Source organism: Ursus maritimus, unplaced genomic scaffold (assembly GCF_017311325.1).
Source record: "Ursus maritimus isolate PB19 unplaced genomic scaffold, ASM1731132v1 scaffold_29, whole genome shotgun sequence".
NCBI classification, from domain to species: domain Eukaryota; kingdom Metazoa; phylum Chordata; class Mammalia; order Carnivora; family Ursidae; genus Ursus; species Ursus maritimus.
Window position 1 is genome coordinate 30,737,269 of NW_024425452.1, and position 20,002 is coordinate 30,757,270.

Consider the following 20,002-nt stretch of genomic DNA (forward strand, 5'->3'; position numbering starts at 1 on the left):
ATAATGCAGCAACACCAGATCAGCTGGACAGGGGTCTTGGGGTCAGGAATAGCCATGGCGGGTGTCCTAATGGGGCTGATCCTGGGGTGTGGCCTGGGAGTATTCTTGGCTACCCAGACATAGAAATTTGTCTTATAAACTGGTTCTCCAGCTTTAATGTGGATTCAGAGCTTCCCACTCTACTGCCACAAATTCCTTTCCTATTCAGTTGCTAATGTTCATTTCAGTTGTTTGTAGTCAAGAACCCAAATTACACAGACCTGTTGTTCTTGCTATTTTCTGGGAGTATCCCTCCCATGAGCAAGATTCTTCTCTGGAAATGAGTAACCTAAAGGTAAACATCCCCATTCCTAGGCTTTCCTGATGGGTTTTATAGTGTCTGATTTGGATTTTGGAAAGCTTAGGGTCCCCATGTTCAAGTTTTAAATTTTGTTCTCTCTCTCTGGAACTGGCATGTGTGGAGTGCACCAGAAATGAAAATACTTACATATGCACTAAACGAAAGTATTTACTCCCTTTTCATTTCTTTTCTCCCTCCCTATTCGGGGGGGGGGGGTGGAGTTTGGATTTTTTAAAATATATTTTTATTTTATTTTACTTTTTATTTAAAAAATGTTTGATAAAAACATACGTTGTAAAAGTTACTATCTTACTTTTAAGTGTACAGTTTAGTAGTGTTAAGTATATTCATTGTTGTAAAACAGATATCCAGAACTTTTTCATCTTGCAGAACTGAAACTCTATACCCATTAAACAACTCCCATTTGTCCCCTCCCCCCAACCTTGATAACAGTCATTCTGCTTTCTACCTATGAATTTGACTATGTTAGATACCTCATGGAAGTGAAATCGTACAATGTCCTTTTGTGACTAGCTTATTTCACTTAGCATAATATCCTCAAGGTTCATCCATGTTGTTGTGTGTCTTAGTCCATCAAGGCTGCTGTAACAAAATGCCACAGACTGGGTATTTTGCAAACAACAGAAATTTATTTCTCACAGTTCTGGAAGCTGGAAGTCTAAGATCAGGATGACAGCATGGTTGAGTTCTGATGAAGACGCTCTTCTGGATTGCAGACAGCCAACTTCCGGAAGTGTCCTTATATGGTGAAAGGGGACAGGGGAGCTTTTATATAAGGGCATTAATCCTATCCTTGAGGGCTCTACCCTCATGGCCTGATCGTCTCCTAAAGGTATTTGGGCATCAGGATTTCAACATATGAATTTTGGGGGGATACAAACATTTAGCTTATAGCATTGAAGCATGTGACAAGATTTCATTTCTTTTTAAGGCTTCCATTGTGTTCCATTGTACATTCATTGATGGATTGGGTTCTTCCACCTCTTGACTGTTGTGAATGGTACTGTTTTGAACATGGGTTTGCAAATATCTCTTTGAGATTCCACTTTCAATTGTTTTGGGTATATCATAGAAGTGGAATTGCTGCATTATATGGTAGTTCTATTTTTAATTTTTTGAAGCATCATCATACTGTTTTCCATAGCAGTTGTGCCATTTTACAGTCCCATCAACAGTATGCAAGGATTCCAACTTTTCCATATCCCCACCAATACTTGTTATTTTCTTTCTTTCTTTCTTTCTTTCTTTCTTTCTTTCTTTCTTTCTTTCTTTCTTTCTTTTTCTTTCTTTTTTTTGGTTTTATCTTGTCTTGAGAGCAGCCATCCTAATAGGTGCGAGGTGGTATCTCATTGTGATTTTGATGTGCATTTCTCTGATGATTAGTGACGTTGAGCAGTTCATGCACCTATTGTCCATTTGTATATCATTTTTAAAGAAATGTCTGTTCAAGTCCTTTGCCCATTTTTAAATCAGGTTATTTGATTTTTTGTTGTTGAGCTTTAAGAGTTCTTTGTATATTCTGGATATTAACCCCTAATCAGATATCTAATTTGCAAATATTTTCTCCTACTCTTAGGTTGCCTTTCACTCTGTTGATTTATTCTTTGATGAACTAAGTTTTTAAAATTTGATATAGTCCCATTTGTCTGTTTTTGCTTTTTGACTGTGCTTTTGGAGTCATATCCAAAAAATCATTACTTGCCAAATACAGTGTCATGAAGCTTTCCCCCCCTATGTTTTCTTCTAGCAGTTTTATAGCTTTGGGTTTTTTATTTAGCCTTTAATTCATTTTTAGTTAGTTGTTGTATATGGTAGAAGGGTTCAACTTCATTCATTTACATGTGGATATCTAGTTTTCCTAGTACTATGTGTTGAAGAAACTGTCCTTTCACCATTGAGTGGTCTTGGGGAACCTTTGTTGAAGATCATTTGATCATATATATGAGAGGTTTTTTTTTTGGACTCTATTCAGTTATGGGGTCCATGTGTCTAAATTTTTCTTTTTTTAAGATTTTATTTATTTATTTGACAGAGAATAGGATCACAAGTAGGCAGAGTGGCAGGAAGAGGGAGAGCCCAATGCGGAGCTCAATCCCATGACCCTGGGATCATAACCTGAGCCAAAGACAGACGTTTAACCAACTGAGCCACCCAGGCGTCCCTCCATGTATCTATCTTTATGCCAGTACCACACTGTTTTGATTACTGTAGCTTTGTAACATGTTTTGAAATAAGGAAATGTGAGTCCTCCAACTTTATCCTTCTTTTTCAAACTTGTTTTGGGCTGTTCAGGTTGCCTTGAGATTCCATGTAAATTTAGTATTTTTTTTTCCTATTTTTGCAAAAAATGTTCTTGGGATTTTGATAGGGATTATGTTGAATCTTTAGATAGCTTTAGATGGTCTTCCAATCCATGAACATGGGATGTCTTTCCATTGATTTGTGTCTCCGTTCATTTCTTTCAGCAATGTTTTGTAGTTTTTAACGTACAGTCTTTAACCTCCTTAGTTAGGTTTATACCTAAGTGTTTTACTCTTTTGGTGTTATAAATAGAATTACTTTTTAAATTCCTTTCTTGGTTGCAGAGAAACAAGTGATCTTTATATGCTGTTTTTTTGTTCCTTTGACTTTGTTGAATTTATTAATTCTTTTATTTAAAAAAAAATGGTAGTTAGAAATAGCAATGCAACCAAATTTCATTTATCTGGGTTCATATTAACCAGTTTGTGGATTAACCATCAAAAGGGAAGAGATAGTGACCATTTAGATAGTCAAGACAAGTTGGTGCAGGTTTGGCTAAGGATGCCAATACTCAGAATTGCTCATTGGACAACGGTGAGAAGAGATGGGATGAGGTAGAATGTGTGGCTGGAGTTACTCACGTAAGTCCTGTCATATAAAGAAGAGAGGACAGCTCACTGATAGATGACAGAATATTTTTGTAGAAAAATAACCATTTTGATCATTTTCCATGGGGCAACTTATAAGATTGTTTATATTTTAAAACCATTGAATTACTGTTATTCCTTTTAGGTGATACTTGTAGAATGTTAAATTTGTACCTAAGCATTGGGTCTACTGCTAATCAAATAAGTTTATATTAAAGCTGTTGGCTAGTTTGGTTTAAGTAATGATTTGGGGACCAACTCTGACTGCCTTTCCCCATATTACCTTGGTTAATTGGAGCCTGAAAATAGACTAGAGATGGGTTAGATTAATCTCAAGGAAGTGCAGAAAGGCTGAATGACAAGGAATGGTTCCTTGTGGCCTCTCCTCTCCTATTCTTTCTTTCCCATCAAAGGAGACAAGGAGATGTATTAGTGTCTTCTAATCATTGGTGGAGGCTCAGAAGCACACCACAGAACACCTAAATGTATGTAGTTGTATTGTTTCCAAGTGCAGTATTTATGTAAGACTTTTGAGAAGATTGTCTTGGGATAATACGTTTTAAGTGTGTTTGGGCATCTTTTGAAGCATGCAGAACCAACTCCCTTAATTATCAATTTTCAGATCCCTGATTCATACATATGATTTTATTTTTAAAAAACCATATATTTGAATTTGAATGTATTGAATTTGAACATATATATATATATATATGTTCTTCATCTTGAACCCAGATTCTGGGGGCACCCAGATATATGTGTATATATATCCACACATAAATACAAGAAATGATTTTCAGCCAGAAGTCTCATAAGAAATTGTTAGAGATATTTAAAGAGATTTTCATACTGAATTGGTTATCTAACATTATTATTGTTGTTTCTTTTTTTCCCCAGCGCCAAAATGAATATGGAAGTAGAGAATATTTGAAAAATGAGAATGAGAAAGAGGGAACAGTAAATACTACCTTTCAAATACAACTGCAAATATTTGGCCTATGCACATTCTCTTTTCTTACAAGTTGATTTATAAATTTTTAAAATCACATTTTTTGATATTATATGATATATTGTATATATCATATAATATGATATATGTTTCATATAATATGATGTATTATATGTTATATAATTATATATTATATTTTGATCATAATTTATCATATTATATATACCATTTTGTACCCTGCTTTGTTCTCTAACAAAAATAGTTTCCATGTCATTATAAGCTTATTTTTTAGAAGTTGCATCTTATTCCCTTGGGTGGATTATTATAATTAACTTAATCATTCCCTCGCTATGAGTTTGTTTCCAGTCACTTGAAATAATAGTTTGCAACTGGCAAGCTGTTTTGAAGAATGCATTAAATTGAATGTTATTTTATAAAATACATTCTCATTTAAGCTGTTCCATTCTTTTTCTTTTCCTTAGAGTCACCTTTCTTTCTTTCCTTATCAGTTTTCTATCAAATAACAAAAGTATTTGGGGATGTACTGTTACCAAGATATGAAGGGCTATTGTTGGTGGCCCCAGAATCTGGGTTCAAGGTGAAGAAGAAATCATTTGGTGAAATGAAAACTAGTAAAAGTTAAAACAAGATGATTATTATATGTGTTGCTGGTAAAACCAAAGTTGAATTTTTCAGGGCTCAGGGGTGCCTAAAGTCATAGAGTAAAGACCACCTATCTGCCAGCAGCATTTGGCTTGAAGATTTTGAGTACAATTGCAAAATATATTTCATAATAGCAAAAGAAACACTGATATGTTATGGGGTGGGATGCCTGATTTATATGAATTTTTAAGATTAAACAAGGCTTCAAAGAAATTTCACTTTTATAGGGGCTGCCTCAAAATATCCTCCAGTGTTCTAGATCAGGGGTTGGGCCACCTAGTAAATAGTCTTTTCGGACCACCAATTCTCTGCTACATCTTCTTTTTTGTTTGGTTTTCTTTGTTTTATTTTCTAACCATTTACAAATATCAAACCATGCTTAGCTCAGAGGAGGGGCCATCTAGAAGGTCCATTGTTTCCTCTACCTCCTGGAGTTCTTTAGTGGTCACATTTGAGAAACCCAGGATTAGCTGTTTTCCAAGTCTCCTCCGTGAAAATGAAGTATGTCCTCTGGCAGGATGGGGTAGAATGTAGTGATAGAATTTTGACTGATGTTGAAGACTGACTGGCAGTAATTTTGTGTTACCAGAACTCTGATTGTTGGAGTCAATAAGGAAAAGAAAAAAGGAAAGCTAAAGTTTAAAATTTTCGTTATCCACGGGAGATTGTGCTCTGTCTCTAAAATACGGATGTTATTTATGTAGGCTTAATGACTATGTCATCTACATGATAAGTAAGGCAAAGCCCTGAAAGTTACCCCAAACTCATTTTCCTTGGTTACCAAATCCTGTAATTCTTATCTCCTCTGTAATTCCACCCTACTTCTCTCTCAGAACTCAATTCAAACGAGCCTTGTTATTGAGCTTTCTCTAACTAAGGCTCTGGTTATCACTGCCCCTCCCCTAGGCCCAGCACACCTGGGCCTCATTCCTATTACGACCTTTATCTCATAGAATTTTTTTTCATGTCTTTCCCTTTTGAGGTTCCTTGTGTTCACCTCAGTAGGCTCTGTGGCACATTTATCTTCGTTTCTGCATAATGCTAGAAACCCAGAACATACTTACCAAAAATTGGTTGTATGAATGGGTGAATAGCTACACAGATGTTTTCAGCTGAGCAGGTAGCTAACCTGTTCTGTTGGGTCCCGCCTTGTCAAAATTCTGAGCATTTGCATTCCCATTTTATTAATAAAAGTCAAAGTCAAATGTCTCAAGGGGAAGCTCACTGAACTAAATTTTACAATGAAATCTATTTGGAAAACCACCTCTATTAGAAGCTCACCTATCCCACAGGTAGAATTTTCTTAAGAAACTTCATTTGAATTTGAAGATCTGTATTCCAAGGCCTCCTGTCTAAAAGATAACTTAATCAAGGAGAATCTTCTTCAGATGTTTTACTGTAAATAATCTTATATGACATCCTCACAGATATTAGGAAAGGAAGAAGTCAAGTGATGGGGAAGGGGTGATAGAAATTCCTCCTTATCGCTTGCTGATCAGCTGTACGCCCAGAAGCATAACAATTTAATTAGATATTCTTTGCGGTTTTATCTCTTTTATATAACCGTAGTTTTTATTCTTCTGTCTATAAATGTTTAATCTCCCATTTTCGCCTCACTGAGATGTTTGCTGCAGTATTCTACAGTGATGAATCCCTGGAACGTGTCTTTCATGAAAATGATGGCTTGTGCCGTGAATATTGAAAACCTTCCTCCAGACAGGTTCAGGCTGCCCCAGTTGCATGTTTAACAGTGTATCTTAAATAGGGTCCACATTCGAGGTTTTCTTTCAGTTAAAATGTTTCTCTTTCTGAGCCTTATGCAGTTAGAGTTAATGAAAGGAAAACAAACCTGTTAAAACACTAAGGCCATGTTAATACCATCAATATTAAGACAATAAAGGAGGGTCAAAAGTGAAAAGTCGCTTTTCTTCTGCCCTGCTTTATATGTGCCCTCCCCTGGGCTCCCAAGAGATAGTCTCTCCTGTGAGGGTCTGCGCTGTAGTTTTCTTCGTTATCACCATTCTGTGCCTATATTCCTTGATTTAAAACTTTAGACAGCATGTTTTTCTTTGAAAGATGAAGAGGAATCTGCATTCTTAATAGCTTCTCTCATTTCTCCCCCGTGTTGATTCTCTCTGTCTCTCTCTCTCACACACACACACAGAGCATTGCTAAAGCTTACATGTTACATTCTCCTCTGTGACTGTAATAACTATTACAAAATATAATAAACAGTTAATATTTATTTTGTTATAAACTATAAATGCTCATCTCTATAGCGCTGTTAAGTTGTGTGTGCATAGAGGAGGGTGTATTATCCCATTCTACTAAATCTCTGTGGCTTAAAGGAGAATGACATAAATGTCAATATCCAAGAGATTCTCTTAATTAATTTTAGCCTCTTCACTTAACTCCTCTGGGTAGTTCTTAAAATGTTATTGCTGGTTCCTTTTCCTATGTTTAATGCAAAATTTTTTTCCCCTTCAATGTGATTTGGTGCTTGGGTAGATGTATTTGCTTGCTCTGCCATCTTCTACCAGCGTGGTCAGAAATGTTAAGCATGCATTAGGAATTTAAAATCCTCGGCTTTGGGCTTACCCATATTTTTGGTGTCTGGCACAGAAATTGCTGAATGAAGCTGTTTCAGACAAATACATCTTACATACCCTACCAGGATTGGAACTGTCAACTATTCTTTCCTTCTGTATCAAGATTCTATGAAATAGAACATAGCATTCATGGTCCTTAACCACTAAATCAAGTTATTCTGCTCAGAGACTACCCTCAGGCTTGAAAAATTTTAAGAAGGAGCCTCTGCCCATTTTCAGCTGCAGCAGCAGTAACGCTGGTCGTCTTTGAAACAATTTAAACAATTTTTTTTCCTTCTTTTGGGTAAACCAAATTTGCTTTGGCTCCATTAGAACCGATTGCTGCCACCATTTCCTTATAAGCCATGTATTGTTTTTATCCCCCACCGTCTTCTGTTTGGATATGCCCTTGGCATGTAGAAATAATATGGGTCTGTCACTTAATTGTCATTGACTTAGCGTGGGAAGCCGTACAGCTTAGCGGCGTGGCTGCTGTGGGTTTTCCTCACTGTTCTCCTAGGGAGCACTAAAAGGGCAAAGAACTTTAAGGTCTTTGTCTCAAACACTTGTCTAGTCCATAATAGTCTAATCGTGGTGTATGGGTAATGTACTTAAGTGAGCTCTGTGGAAGAATAAGGCTATTGTGCACGTCACCTGTTGGAGATTTTATCATGAGCTTATAAATTTTCTGACATTGGTTTTCACTTGAACGCAAACAGAAGTATAGGTGATAGAAGCTTTTTCCCCCCATTTTAACAGCTGTTTAGCTTGCTTTATTTTTCTTAATATTGAAGCATTTAGATGTTTCATTAGTAATAGTGCTCAGTTATGTTGATACATATATAGTCCAGAAATTTCTCTTTTCATAGCACTAGAAACAAAGTGAGTTTTCATCTTTTGTCTTTTGTGTAATAAAAATGTACCAGCTTCTGAAACTGGGCAATTTTATCTTGAATATGCTTTGTGTATTTGTACCCTTCTCCAAAGGTGATATTAACTGATCATTATATTGTATAGTTACAGGAGGTCGGTTGTGCTGAAATGTGTAATTTGCAGATGGGTATTTACAGACACTTCGGAGAGAGTGTCTTTGACTATAAGGAATTCAGCAAGCCTATTTTGAAGCTTTATAGTGAGTTTTAAAAATACAATACTTTTAACTTTTGCAGTACAAACCTTAATATATTTTTAAAAATAGAAGCCTGAGAAGTGAAATGAATTTGATAAGAAAGCAGATCTTTCTCTTTTATCGGGGGATGCCTAAGGCCTTAAGAACTTACATCTTAATAGGAGGTGATTTAAAATTTTCTAATACTATTTTACTCTTGAATTATTTCAATCATACTATTTAATTTATTATCTCTAAAAGGAGGTATTAACTAATAAGAAATCCTAGAGTTTAATTTATCAACCACCTACTCTTTGCCTAAATATGACAAAAAAATAACTTAAAACATTTTACACTTTGAGATTCATCAGACTTTTAAATATCAGAAAGTAAATTTTTTACATAATTCTTAAGAATCCATAGTAGAGTGGGATTCATTCAAATTATGTTACTAGCATGAGATTCCTAAAACGTGACACATCAGTCATTAATTAGCAAACACAACTCGTTCATCCACTTGACAAATACTGGTACCCTGGTGCCTGTCAGGTACTATTCTAACATTCACTTTTAAAAATTATTGGCTTTAAATTATTCTGCTTTTAAAGTTAATTACCAAATCTTATATTTGTCGCTTTGAAAGGAGTTAATTACCTGAAGTGACAATTTTTAAACTGGTGGAAGAATCCAGTTCAATATTCAGGTAAGAAGCCTCCTAGCCGTAGTGATGTTAAAGGCAGAGAAAGTACGCATTGAACAGGACTATTTCTTGAACCCAGATCAGTGAAATGGTACGCAAGTATTTGAAAATACCTTTGTTACAAAGAACATTTGTAACAACATTTTCAGTTCATGGGATTTTGCCTAAGTTCTGTTAGACCTGTATTATTTGTGACATAGTTTTTCTTATAAAAGATTGTAAACTTTTCCATAAAATTCTCTGCAGTCTGTGGTACCCTGGCGTCCCTAGAAACCTCCAGCTGCCCAGTCGGTATCTTCTTCACTTGGATGTCTCATACCGTTGCTCAGACTGAACACTTTGAAACAGCTTCAGCCTTTCTCTCACATCTGCTTTTTCTCTGGTCTTTCCTGTCAAGTCACAAAGGTCAGAGCTGCCTTAAGCCTTAATTCTCCCTAACCCCCTCCCCCAGTTCCACAGTTGATATGATCAATTCTTCCTCCAAAATCTATCTCCAGTCTGTCCACTTTTCTCTGTCTCCATTATCATTGGTCGGAGTCAGGCTGCCACCATCTTACCTGGATTACCACGATACTCTTTTGACTTTTCTCCCTGCTTTCCTTCTTGCTGGCCTGTCTCTGAGCCAGTCTCCACACAGTTAACTTAGCTATTGTCTTTCTTTTTTTTTTCTTTACAGATTTTATCCATTTATTTAGAGAGTGTGCACGCGAGTGGGGGGCGGGGCAGAGGGCAAGAGAGAGACTCTCCAGCAGACTCCCTGCTGAGCATGGAGTGCAATGTGGGGCTCAATCCCGGGACCCTGAGATCAAGACCTGAGCCAAAATCAGGAGTCAGATGCTTAACCTACCAAGCCACCCAGGCGCCCCTAACTTAGCTATTTTCTTAAAGGAAAGTAAATCATTCTGCTCCCTTGCTCAGAACCCATACATGATTTCCTTTTGTACTTAAGATAAAACTCAAAATCTTTTTCTTGGTTTTACACAGTCTAGCATGTGCTTGTCCCTGTCAGATTTGCCAGCTTCACTCTTCATCAGTGCTGTTCCCTGTCCTGAATGCCCCTGTCCCACCCCTTCACTTGGTCACCTCTTCTCCCCCTTCAGATTTCAGCTGAGAATGCCATTTTTGAAGTAGGTTTTTTTGCTGAGCCTCCCTTTTCAGATGGATTGCTCCTTCTTGTCATGTCAAGGAAGGCTCTCTTTGGCAGTGCACTGTAGTAGGCCTGCTCCTAAATTGCAGAGGGAGCGACCACCTGAAGATCTACAGAAGGAGCCCAAGTGGAAGGCCTGAGGCTGAGATGATTGTGAATTAAAATCAAGCTACCTTCAAAACCACATGAGACTCAACTTACTAAAGCATTTGAACAAGAGAGTCTCTATACAGAGTGAAATAATTCAAAGATTTTTTCATCATTGAGGCATCCTTTGCAAGAAGCAAATCTCCATTCTCTAAGTAATGGACTCTCATTTAGATTCCTAGACAGATTTCAAAAATACTTGTGATGCCATTGGCTCAGCTCAGCAGTGGATTCATTAGGCCTCAGTGACTCTGATATACAGGGTACCCCATCCCTTGTTTCCTCTTGGCCAAGAAGAATCACAGAGTCCAAAACCACATTGATTTCAGTGTCAGTGAGAATTGGCCCCAAATCTCAGCTCTTTCATGGATAGCCTGTCAAACTTGGACAAAATATTTCTTTGCTCTGAGCCAGTCTCCAACCTGATGGTCTATGGTGGGGTTTAAACAAAGTACTGATTATAAGGCACCTAGCGCAGAGCAAATGGCTACGATGATTCTGATCATTGTGTGCTTACATATATCCTTCGATAAAGTTATCAAAGGATGACTTCTACCAAATTTTAAGACTGCTTTACATCAACTTAGAAACCATATATTATATTTATGCAAACGTTTGAAAAGGAACAATTGATGAACACATTGACCAGAATTCTTTGTTGGTTTCTCTTGTGAAAGTAGGAAGAGAAAAATGATTCTGTGTCTGAGGCAAAGATAAATGTTACAGAGGATATAGTTTCCTCTAGGTTTTATTTGATCTTTTTATTCTCTCTGAAGACATAGTCTGAAAGAATGTGGAAAACTTCAAAAGCAGAATAGAAGCACTTGCACTGACACATGGAGACCTTTATGGCTCTCTGTTTACCCAGTGATTTTTTTTTAAAGCCCTAGATAACAAAATATCAAGAATGGAATTGGCAGTCAGCCTTTCATATTGAAGCACAAGAAGTAAAATCTTTGATCAGAGTGATTTAACACAAATAAATGTTAGTTTGGCACAAGAGGGAAAGGGAACGTGTTTTGATTTCACTTGTGTTGTCAGTGTTTTACATTTTAATCCTATCACGGGTCTTGCATTAAAAACATGGTACACCCATCGTCATACTCAGAGAAATTTTTATGCTCAAGCAGAGCAAATCCAGTAGATTTATGTAGCCCTTCCCTGGCCTGCATGGAGTAATGGTGGATTTTTTCGTTTCCATAAAGAATTTTTCAAAAGCACCAAATACTGATAATTATTTGCTTTTTTTTCTTTTCTCTTCCTCTTTTTTCTAGGATTATGACAGTTTTTTTGAAGCAAAGGAAAGCAACACAGTCTATTCATTCTTAGGCCTGAAACCACGGTTGGCATCAAAGGTAGGTAAATCTTTTCTTGTTTTAAAATTCATCTTTCTTGAATTGTCTCTACAGGTTGAGACTGAAGGTGTTAGAGGAATGCATCTGTAGTCTCCTAAATTTTTAAATTTTTTCTCTTGCTCAAATGCACAGTCAGGGACTGCTGAGCATAAAAACACACGAAGCAACCCAGGTATTTTTTGTCCTCCAATTTTCAATTGTTGTATATTAGAGTATATTTTTATCTACCATTTATTTTATTGATAATCTATACCCCTTCTTCCAAGAAGAATTTAAGATAGTAAGTGCTTTCTATTTTAAAGTACAAGTTTATATTACTTTACATTTTTTGAAATAGCAGAATCAAAGCCATATCTTTAAGGTTTTTAGCATATTTAACTCCTTTACATTGGAAGGGAGATGGTCTGTAATAATAAATGGTCAACCTTGAAAAAAACACTACACTTCCTAAATTAAATCAAAATGTTTTTTGAAGCTACTTTATTATGTCATAGATCTTTGATGGAATGTAAAAAGCTCAAGCTTTTCTAATATTTAGACCAGAAGTTGTATATATTATTATAACTTTGTGAAGCATATAGATTCACTTTCAAAACAAAAAATAGCATTTCTTTATTAAATAAGGTAATATTTTGATTATTTCTCCCTTTAAAAAATACTATTTTATTCTGATTAGGAAAGTAGCCTCATTTAGGAAAGGTTCATTTAGGAAAATACAAAAGTGTAGAGTAGAAAATAAAAATCACCTATTATTCCACCACCCAGAGATAATAAGTGTATTAACCTTTTGGGTGTATTTTCTTGCAATCTTTATATACAAAGCAGTTGAGGTTTTGACTATATTTCAAATTGAGACTGAACTCTAAAGTGTCTATTTTTAACACTGCATTGAAATGAAAGTACATTACTGGGTACTTTGATGTCTGTAAGCAATAGGTCTTTTGCGGCTACCCAGGATCTGTACCATTTCTGGAACACCTATGGGAGCAAAGCAGAGACTATCAATAATATAAATTACACACCAGCACCCACAGTTCAGAGCTGATGTGAAATCTTGCTTTGCTTTTACATTACTAAGTCCACAGATGGTTGTGGGTGGTTTCCATGCATATGTTTTAAACAGTGCAAAACCCACACATATAATATTTAAAGGTTCTTAAAACTATTTTTATAAAGATGGAACATTGGAATACTTGTTAGGAAAATTGTAGTATTTTTGTAACATATTTCATCCAAAGATATTAAACAATCCAGATTTATCTTCAAAGACCTGGAAAAAAAACATGGGTGGGAGTAATCTAAAGGATGCATAAATCTAGTGGACATCATTATCTATGCAAAAACCTTATAAAAAAAAAAGTACTGTGTGCTTGCCGTCTTTGTTCTCATTTTTCCCTGAGGATGTAGATTCCTTAGAGACTCTGAAGGCTGATTTTTTTACTCTTTAAAAATATTTATTCTCTCATAAATTTCCCAGGAAGCCTATAATCTATAAAATATGCATTTTTACATGACTTGTGGTCACAATATTGAAGTTGGTCTTCTGATGCCATTGACAACTACTTGATTTCAGTGGACCATTCCAAAGGCATTAACGGCTCTGGGCAACCCCACCGTATTCCAGCTCAGTCACGTGACCAGGAGCACATGGAACCAGAGTGGAAGTCCACGGGGCAGTGTTTGTGCAGCCCTCTCTTGTGAATCATTCAGGGCCTTAAGGGTTCATAGCAACTCACAGTTTGCATAGGAGAGAAGTGAAAATATGATTAAGAGCAATTCAGCTTCTCTCCCCTTCCTACTTGTTTATTTTTTTACCTTGGTAGTAATACACACTCAGTCCACACTCAGCAGTCTAGACAGAGCATTCACAGGCACAATGTACTAAAAGTTGGAAGCCCCCTTTTCTCCTTCCTTTCCCTCCCTCTTTGCAGTATGCGTACATAAACAATAGGGCTAGAAAGCCTGCCAAGGAACATATGAAACACCATTAGCATCTGTAATTGCTCTTACACAGTGAGGAGAGAGTAGAAGGATGGTAGGAACAGAACATTCACAAGCCCAACAGGCCCAGGTATAAGGTAGACTCCGGGCAGTTCTCAAAAATGGACAGGGCAGAGGAAGGTAAGAGGTCACAAAATGGTGGCCTATAGGCCACATTGGCTCTGGATGCGTCTGTCCTGAACAGAACTTTGAAAAGAATTTAAATGTGTTGCTAATATTTAAAATACAGATTTCTCACTGTTCTCAAGAAATTGAAAGTATGGAAACCCTAGGGGAGCCCACTTCCTCCTTTGGCTGGTTGGAGCCAGTAGAAGCCAACCCACCATGGTACATACCTAAGAGAAAAGGATATAATAATTTTCAGGTAGAAAACCATCAAGTTTGTTGTTTAATTAGACTCAAAGCTGGGCCTGGAGTAGAGGTTTCTGCTTTGGGATCCCTCCCCATCAGGGGTGATATTCAAAATACATAACAGCCAGTAAATCCTGGGCACTGACCAGCCAGAGCTAGCTTGAGCATGTCTCAGAAGCCCCCGCTATGGCAGGTGTCTGTTTAGTGGCTGAAACATGGAGCTGTCCTAGGAGGAGGGCCAAAGGTGGCCCTTGGGGAATTGGGGCAGCAGCTTATTTACCAAGAGTTTTGGCCACACTGGTGCTGTTCTTCACCTCTGGTTGCCCTCCACAGGCCCCAAGTGAAGTACCCACACACATCCCACTCACCTAGGTACAAGTGGAACAGTGCCTCTGAGAGGAACTCAACAGTCATTGGAACACGTGGCTTCCTTTCCCCTTTTATATTTGGCAGGTGGGTGGGTATGATTGAAATCGGTGCTGATCCTGAAATCTAGGATTTGCTGTCATCAATCACATGGGGGTGATTTATTGTGATTCCCAACATTTCCATTCCTGACATTTCAAATATCATTGCCGGGGTGAATTTTCTTGACAACCCAAGGCAACAACTGACCTTTTCTTCTTTTTTTAATAAATAGGCAGAACCTTAGAGAAGACAAGTGGAAGATAACGGAGATGCATTTTGGAGCGCCCCCTGGTACTCAGCACACACCTGCTTACCTAATGCATCACTGTGACTAAAGCCACGTGCATCATCAGTAACTTTGCTTGCCATGGAAAAGGTGTTTTTGGAAGACATGGGTATAATGGGATTGCATGATTGCTTTAAACCAAATCAGGACTGTGGTGGTTTTTTCTTATTTTCAGAATTGCCTGCCGTTGCCTCATTCACCTGGAGGTACTCTAACCTGTTACAGGTGTGCTTCCTTCGTGACAGAAAGATAAAGTGGGTGGCACCACTGGAGAGAAAATGTTGGATGTGCCCTAGGTTGTGTTTGATGCCAGTTTGCTCAGACCTGTCTCTCTTTAAGCAGCCTGGATTGTCTACTGAAATTAGTTTGCCAGGCTATTAGAATCTTTTGATCAGAAAGAAAAAAAAGCAATGCTGGTTGATGAAGGGCTGAAGATCTTTGCTGCAAAAGTCACAACTGTCACTCTTCCAGGGGTTTGTAATAGCACCTATAGAAAAAGATGTTCTAGCCTCCTTTGGTAATGGACACTCTTATTTCCATAAATCCTCCAAAATCCTACAGATGTTTCCAAAAATCACTGTCGCAACAATGTGTGATCAGAACCAAGTTACAGGGATAAAAATAGTGGGTATTTTGGAAAATACAGGCTTCCTCATCTCTTGCAAGGGAAAAGTTTCATTTAAATGTAAAAGACAGCTTAAAAGGTATATTTTAGGAGGTGTACTAATTAGATAGTAAATTTATAGGGAAATGATCTGACTCCTATCTGAAGGGATTTTCAGCTCTAGCAACTTATTTATGCACAAGTAACATATTTTTAAAAGCAGCTTCCCTAACAGCTGCTTATTCTATTTTGTGAATGGATTATATTTTTTTTTGAGAAAGGAAGATCTTGGTTAGATATATTTTGTGAGCCTTGATCAGGCATACTAAAAGATACTAATATTGGGGTACAATTTCATTTTTTTCCTCGGTTGCTTTTCACGGGACCTCTTAAGTGCTTGCTCCTATTTCTGGCCAATGTACAGTCCCAGATTCTTCAGAGTAATGTAGATGCATGTTCTCATTCCATATATGGATACCAGTGAGCTTTCCGAGCAGTGTAGATGAGAAAGGGGCTGTCAGAATAGCTCTGAATTGTACTTGGCATGTAGACTCTCTCCTCCCTTTGGAGCAGATGCTGAACGTGTCGACTTCCTTTGGGCAGAGGCTGCTTTTCTCCATCCTTGTCCCTGCTCACGGTCTGTAGGGTTTTTAGTTGCCAAACATAAATAGTCTTGAATACGATAAATTTTTAGAGGGTTGCCTAAAATATTCTGCTGTTCTTAGCATCCTGATGCTAGCCCTGTCATTCAGATTCTGAGCAGGATGTAAAAACTTGAAAGGACCTAAGAATGAAAGCCCTGTCCCGTGTGTTCTCTCACCCTCCAACTAACTAAATGTGGACCACTCTAACAGACTTGTCGAATGCTACCGCTGAAATCCCAGCCTGAGATTTGCAGCCCAGGACTACAACCAGAAGAAGAGCATGCCGGAGTTCTTGACTGGAACAAATACATGAGCCACAATTTTCTCTCCAAGGAAAGCTGTTGTGAAATCATGGGTATTACTGCTTAGTTGGCATTAAATAAGATCCAGGTCAAATTCCATTTGATAAATCCCAGGGACTATCCAGGAAACTTTTTTTTTTTTGAACTGGATATTGTGTTTGAGTAAATGTGTCTTCTGATAAGACTTAGAGTTTTGCAGGTACAACAGTTTTTAAAAGCTTAATGCTACAGTGATCTAACTTACATTTAGTCTGCTCTTGCCAATGAGCGCCAAGAACCAACTTGGTAAGATTGAGGCCTTGCAAGTTAATTTCTGGGGTTGTGGAATCAACATGATACTTGCTAAACAAAGACAGCTACTCAGCTTTGTTCGTCCTAAAACTTTTGCAGTACTGTGGTTATAGGAGGACCAGAATGGTTCTCTTAAACAGACTAGATGGATGGTATTGCTGAATTGCTACCGGTCACACGTCGTCTTCCCCTCACCTCATTATTGTTATTATTATTATTATTATTATTATTATTATTTTTAAATCAGCGTAGAAATAGGAGAGACCAGCCCGGGCTGGTCCTGTACTTGCTAGGAGGGAGGTGGGAGCACACTGTGTAGCATTTGCTGCAGTAGCCAGGCTCTGCAGAGTACTGACGGATTGCTCTCTGGGACCACGTGTTCAGAGAATATCGTCTCTTTCCTTGTACTGTTTTACCAGCTAAATTCCAAATGTGTAGTGATTTCCTGTTCCCTTCTTTAACTAGCTGCCTTTAGATTTGAATATTCAGAGTCTTAAAAACCTAGGAAAGAAATAGGTGGGAGTTGCAGATGTAGATGTAATATCAAAGGTGTTTCAGAATTTTTATTCTTGTAGTAGGCTTATTGGGACAAAGGACATCTGCTGCTAAAAATAAAACGATGCTAGTTTAAAATTAGGTAAAATACATAGTGCCATCCTGCTAGGTATATGCAGACCAAAAGAAAATTTAGTTGGGGAAATACTTATTTTTCCTAATTCTGGTGTTCTATTAAAATCAAAGAGGAGAAAAGGAAGATTTTTTTTCTCTCTCTCTGACTCTGACATATTTTAGATTTGTTTCTGTTTTATAGATTCCTTCAAACACCTAGCTATTTTTGTATTACATGAATTTAAAAATGAACTAAATTTGTTTTTGTCTTCTGTTTTTGAAAGGTACCAAAGCCTCTTTCTTTTTTTTTTTTTTTTTTTAATTTGATTTTGCTATATAGGGTTTTGCTTTTTCTAGAAATACTTTAACAGCATTTCTTAGGTGTCAGGGCCACTCTGATCTGCATAATTATTGTTTTTAGATTTCAGTGTGTGTGCGTTTGTCTCTAAAGGCACTAGTGAAATCTCAGATTCTATATTCAGCATTAAAGAGAAATAAATTCCAGAAAACACATATTCTGAAAATGGAGTGTCTGTTCCCTCCCATTTCTTATACCTTTTCTAATTTTAGTTCTGTGTTTGGTTGAAACCTTCCTGTTAGTTGGGATGTTATCCTTGTACTCCCGTTGATGAACCTCATACCTCAGTGCTGCACATGAGTTGTAAAAATGCGGATGGATCATTTGACCATTCGAGGAGACAAACATGTATGTGGTCCTGTGTGTATGTGTGTTGGGAGGTGATCACAGAATCCTCTCAGGCAGTGACCAGGACCAAGGACACATTAAATCTCTTATTCCCTTGGTTGGTTCCAATAGATGACTGTAGTTTCCTGAGTACACTGAAGCCACGGGCTGGTGGATTTGTTCCCTTAATTGGGTGCAAAAAACCAAGTACAGTGTAGCTGCCACCCTTAAATAGCAGGGCCCCCCTTTGAAGCAGCCCTCTCTGAAAGCAGGAGAAGACATTTCTGAAAGCAGAGTCTGAGGCTGATCTCATCATTGAACTATTTCAGACCTTAAACAATCAAGACAGAAGGAGGGCGAAGGAGGATATAAAAGAGAACAGGCTGTAAGTTGAAGGAAAAGTGCTAAATTGTGAAACCAAATGAGCCAGGTAATCACATCCACTTACACCTCAGATTTTCAGTTTTCCTAGTTCTTCTAGAAATGCAGGTCAGGTTGGTTTGGTCATTCTTTCAATCAGCATGTGTTGAGCCCCTGGAATGCGATGGGTACTATCTGAGCAGGACAATAGTCTCCACCCTAAAGGAGGAGAAAAACAGACTCAAGAGCAGCAGTTACTGCCGAGTGATGAATGATACAGTTGAGGTCAGTTCGTGGCGCTCCGTTCATCATCCGAAGAAATGTTATGTGTAATCTTCTTCCAGGTTTTAAAATTATTTCATGCAATGGAATATATACGCATATATATATACACACACACACTAAAATATAAAGAGTAATAAACCCCTGTGTGCCTGCCACCAGCTCATTGCCTTTCCTTTGAGGCACTGTGTGCTCTTCTCTGACCCTCTCCCATCCCTGTTTGAGAGTGGGAGCCCCTTTTCTGAACTCTGTGGATCATAGCCTTTCTCTCCTTTATCATTTTACCTCCTTTATTATATGTACTTTAAATAATAATAAATGGCATTAAACTGTATCCTTCTGTCACTTTATGTTCATTGCAGTTGGGCACTATCATTTTGTAACAAGTGTCCTGGTTTATTTTCACTGCTAAGTATTACTTCGTTGTATGACTGTATCACAGCCTTTCCCTTCTCTTGTCCCTGGATATTGAACTGCAACTTTCTTTGAAATAGAAAAAGGCAGTGTTGCTATGAACATTCTTTTATATGACTTCTGGTGCACATAACAAAGACTGGTTGTATACCTTGAGTAGAATTGCTGCGTCCTACAATAAAGCACATTATCAAATAAGGCCAAATTGTTTTCCAAAGTCATGGTACCAGCTTCCACTTTTACTGGTATCCTAGAATTTGCAGTACTGTAGATCCTGTCCAATGTTCGGGATCCTCAGAATCAAATTTTTGCCAAGCCGAAAAATGTAAAATGGTATCTCATTGTGGTTTCGTTTTGCACGTGTTTGATTACTAAAAAGTTGAACATGTTTTCTTATGGTAATTCCTAAGTAAGAATTTGGAAATTCTTCTTCATGTCTCTTACCTTTTTTCCTATTGTGTTTTGTTTTTTAATTAATTTTTAAAAGTTCTTTATACTTAACCTTTTATTGGTTAACACTTATTTAACTATTAAAGAGAAATTATATTTAGAGTAGAAAAATCTTCTGAAGCAATTTCCAAAAGTATGAACAGCATGTGAAACTTTCTTCTACTTGGAGAAAATAAAGTTAAATGCATATATTGTATGTTCTTATTGTGTGCTAATTTTCAACTTGTCAGAGAAGCCCAGAGAAGATGTACTTTGGAAACCCCTCTGTGCTCTAGCAGGGTTCTTTCTTTGAAGCTATTTTAAGGCTCATCAATTCTAGTTATTTGGTAGGGAATTAATGTCATGTTTGGTCTTCTGCTACAAAATGTTATCGAAAGGAAATCTTTAGATAGACTGCATGTTTACATATGCA

General features: G+C 37.4%; 1 protein-coding gene across 1 annotated transcript in view; it reads left to right on the forward strand.

The window, feature by feature from the left end:
• SH3BGRL2 (SH3 domain binding glutamate rich protein like 2) overlaps window positions 1–19,060 on the forward strand; it is a 59,196-nt gene extending 40,136 nt beyond the window's left edge. Inside the window, exons 3-4 of the mRNA XM_040643694.1 lie at window positions 11,823–11,903; window positions 14,896–19,060. Coding sequence (XP_040499628.1) covers window positions 11,823–11,903; window positions 14,896–14,907 — 93 coding nt within the window. The 3' untranslated portion in view covers window positions 14,908–19,060. The remainder of the gene's footprint in view (window positions 1–11,822; window positions 11,904–14,895) is intronic.
• The last annotated feature ends 942 nt before the right edge of the window (window positions 19,061–20,002 follow it).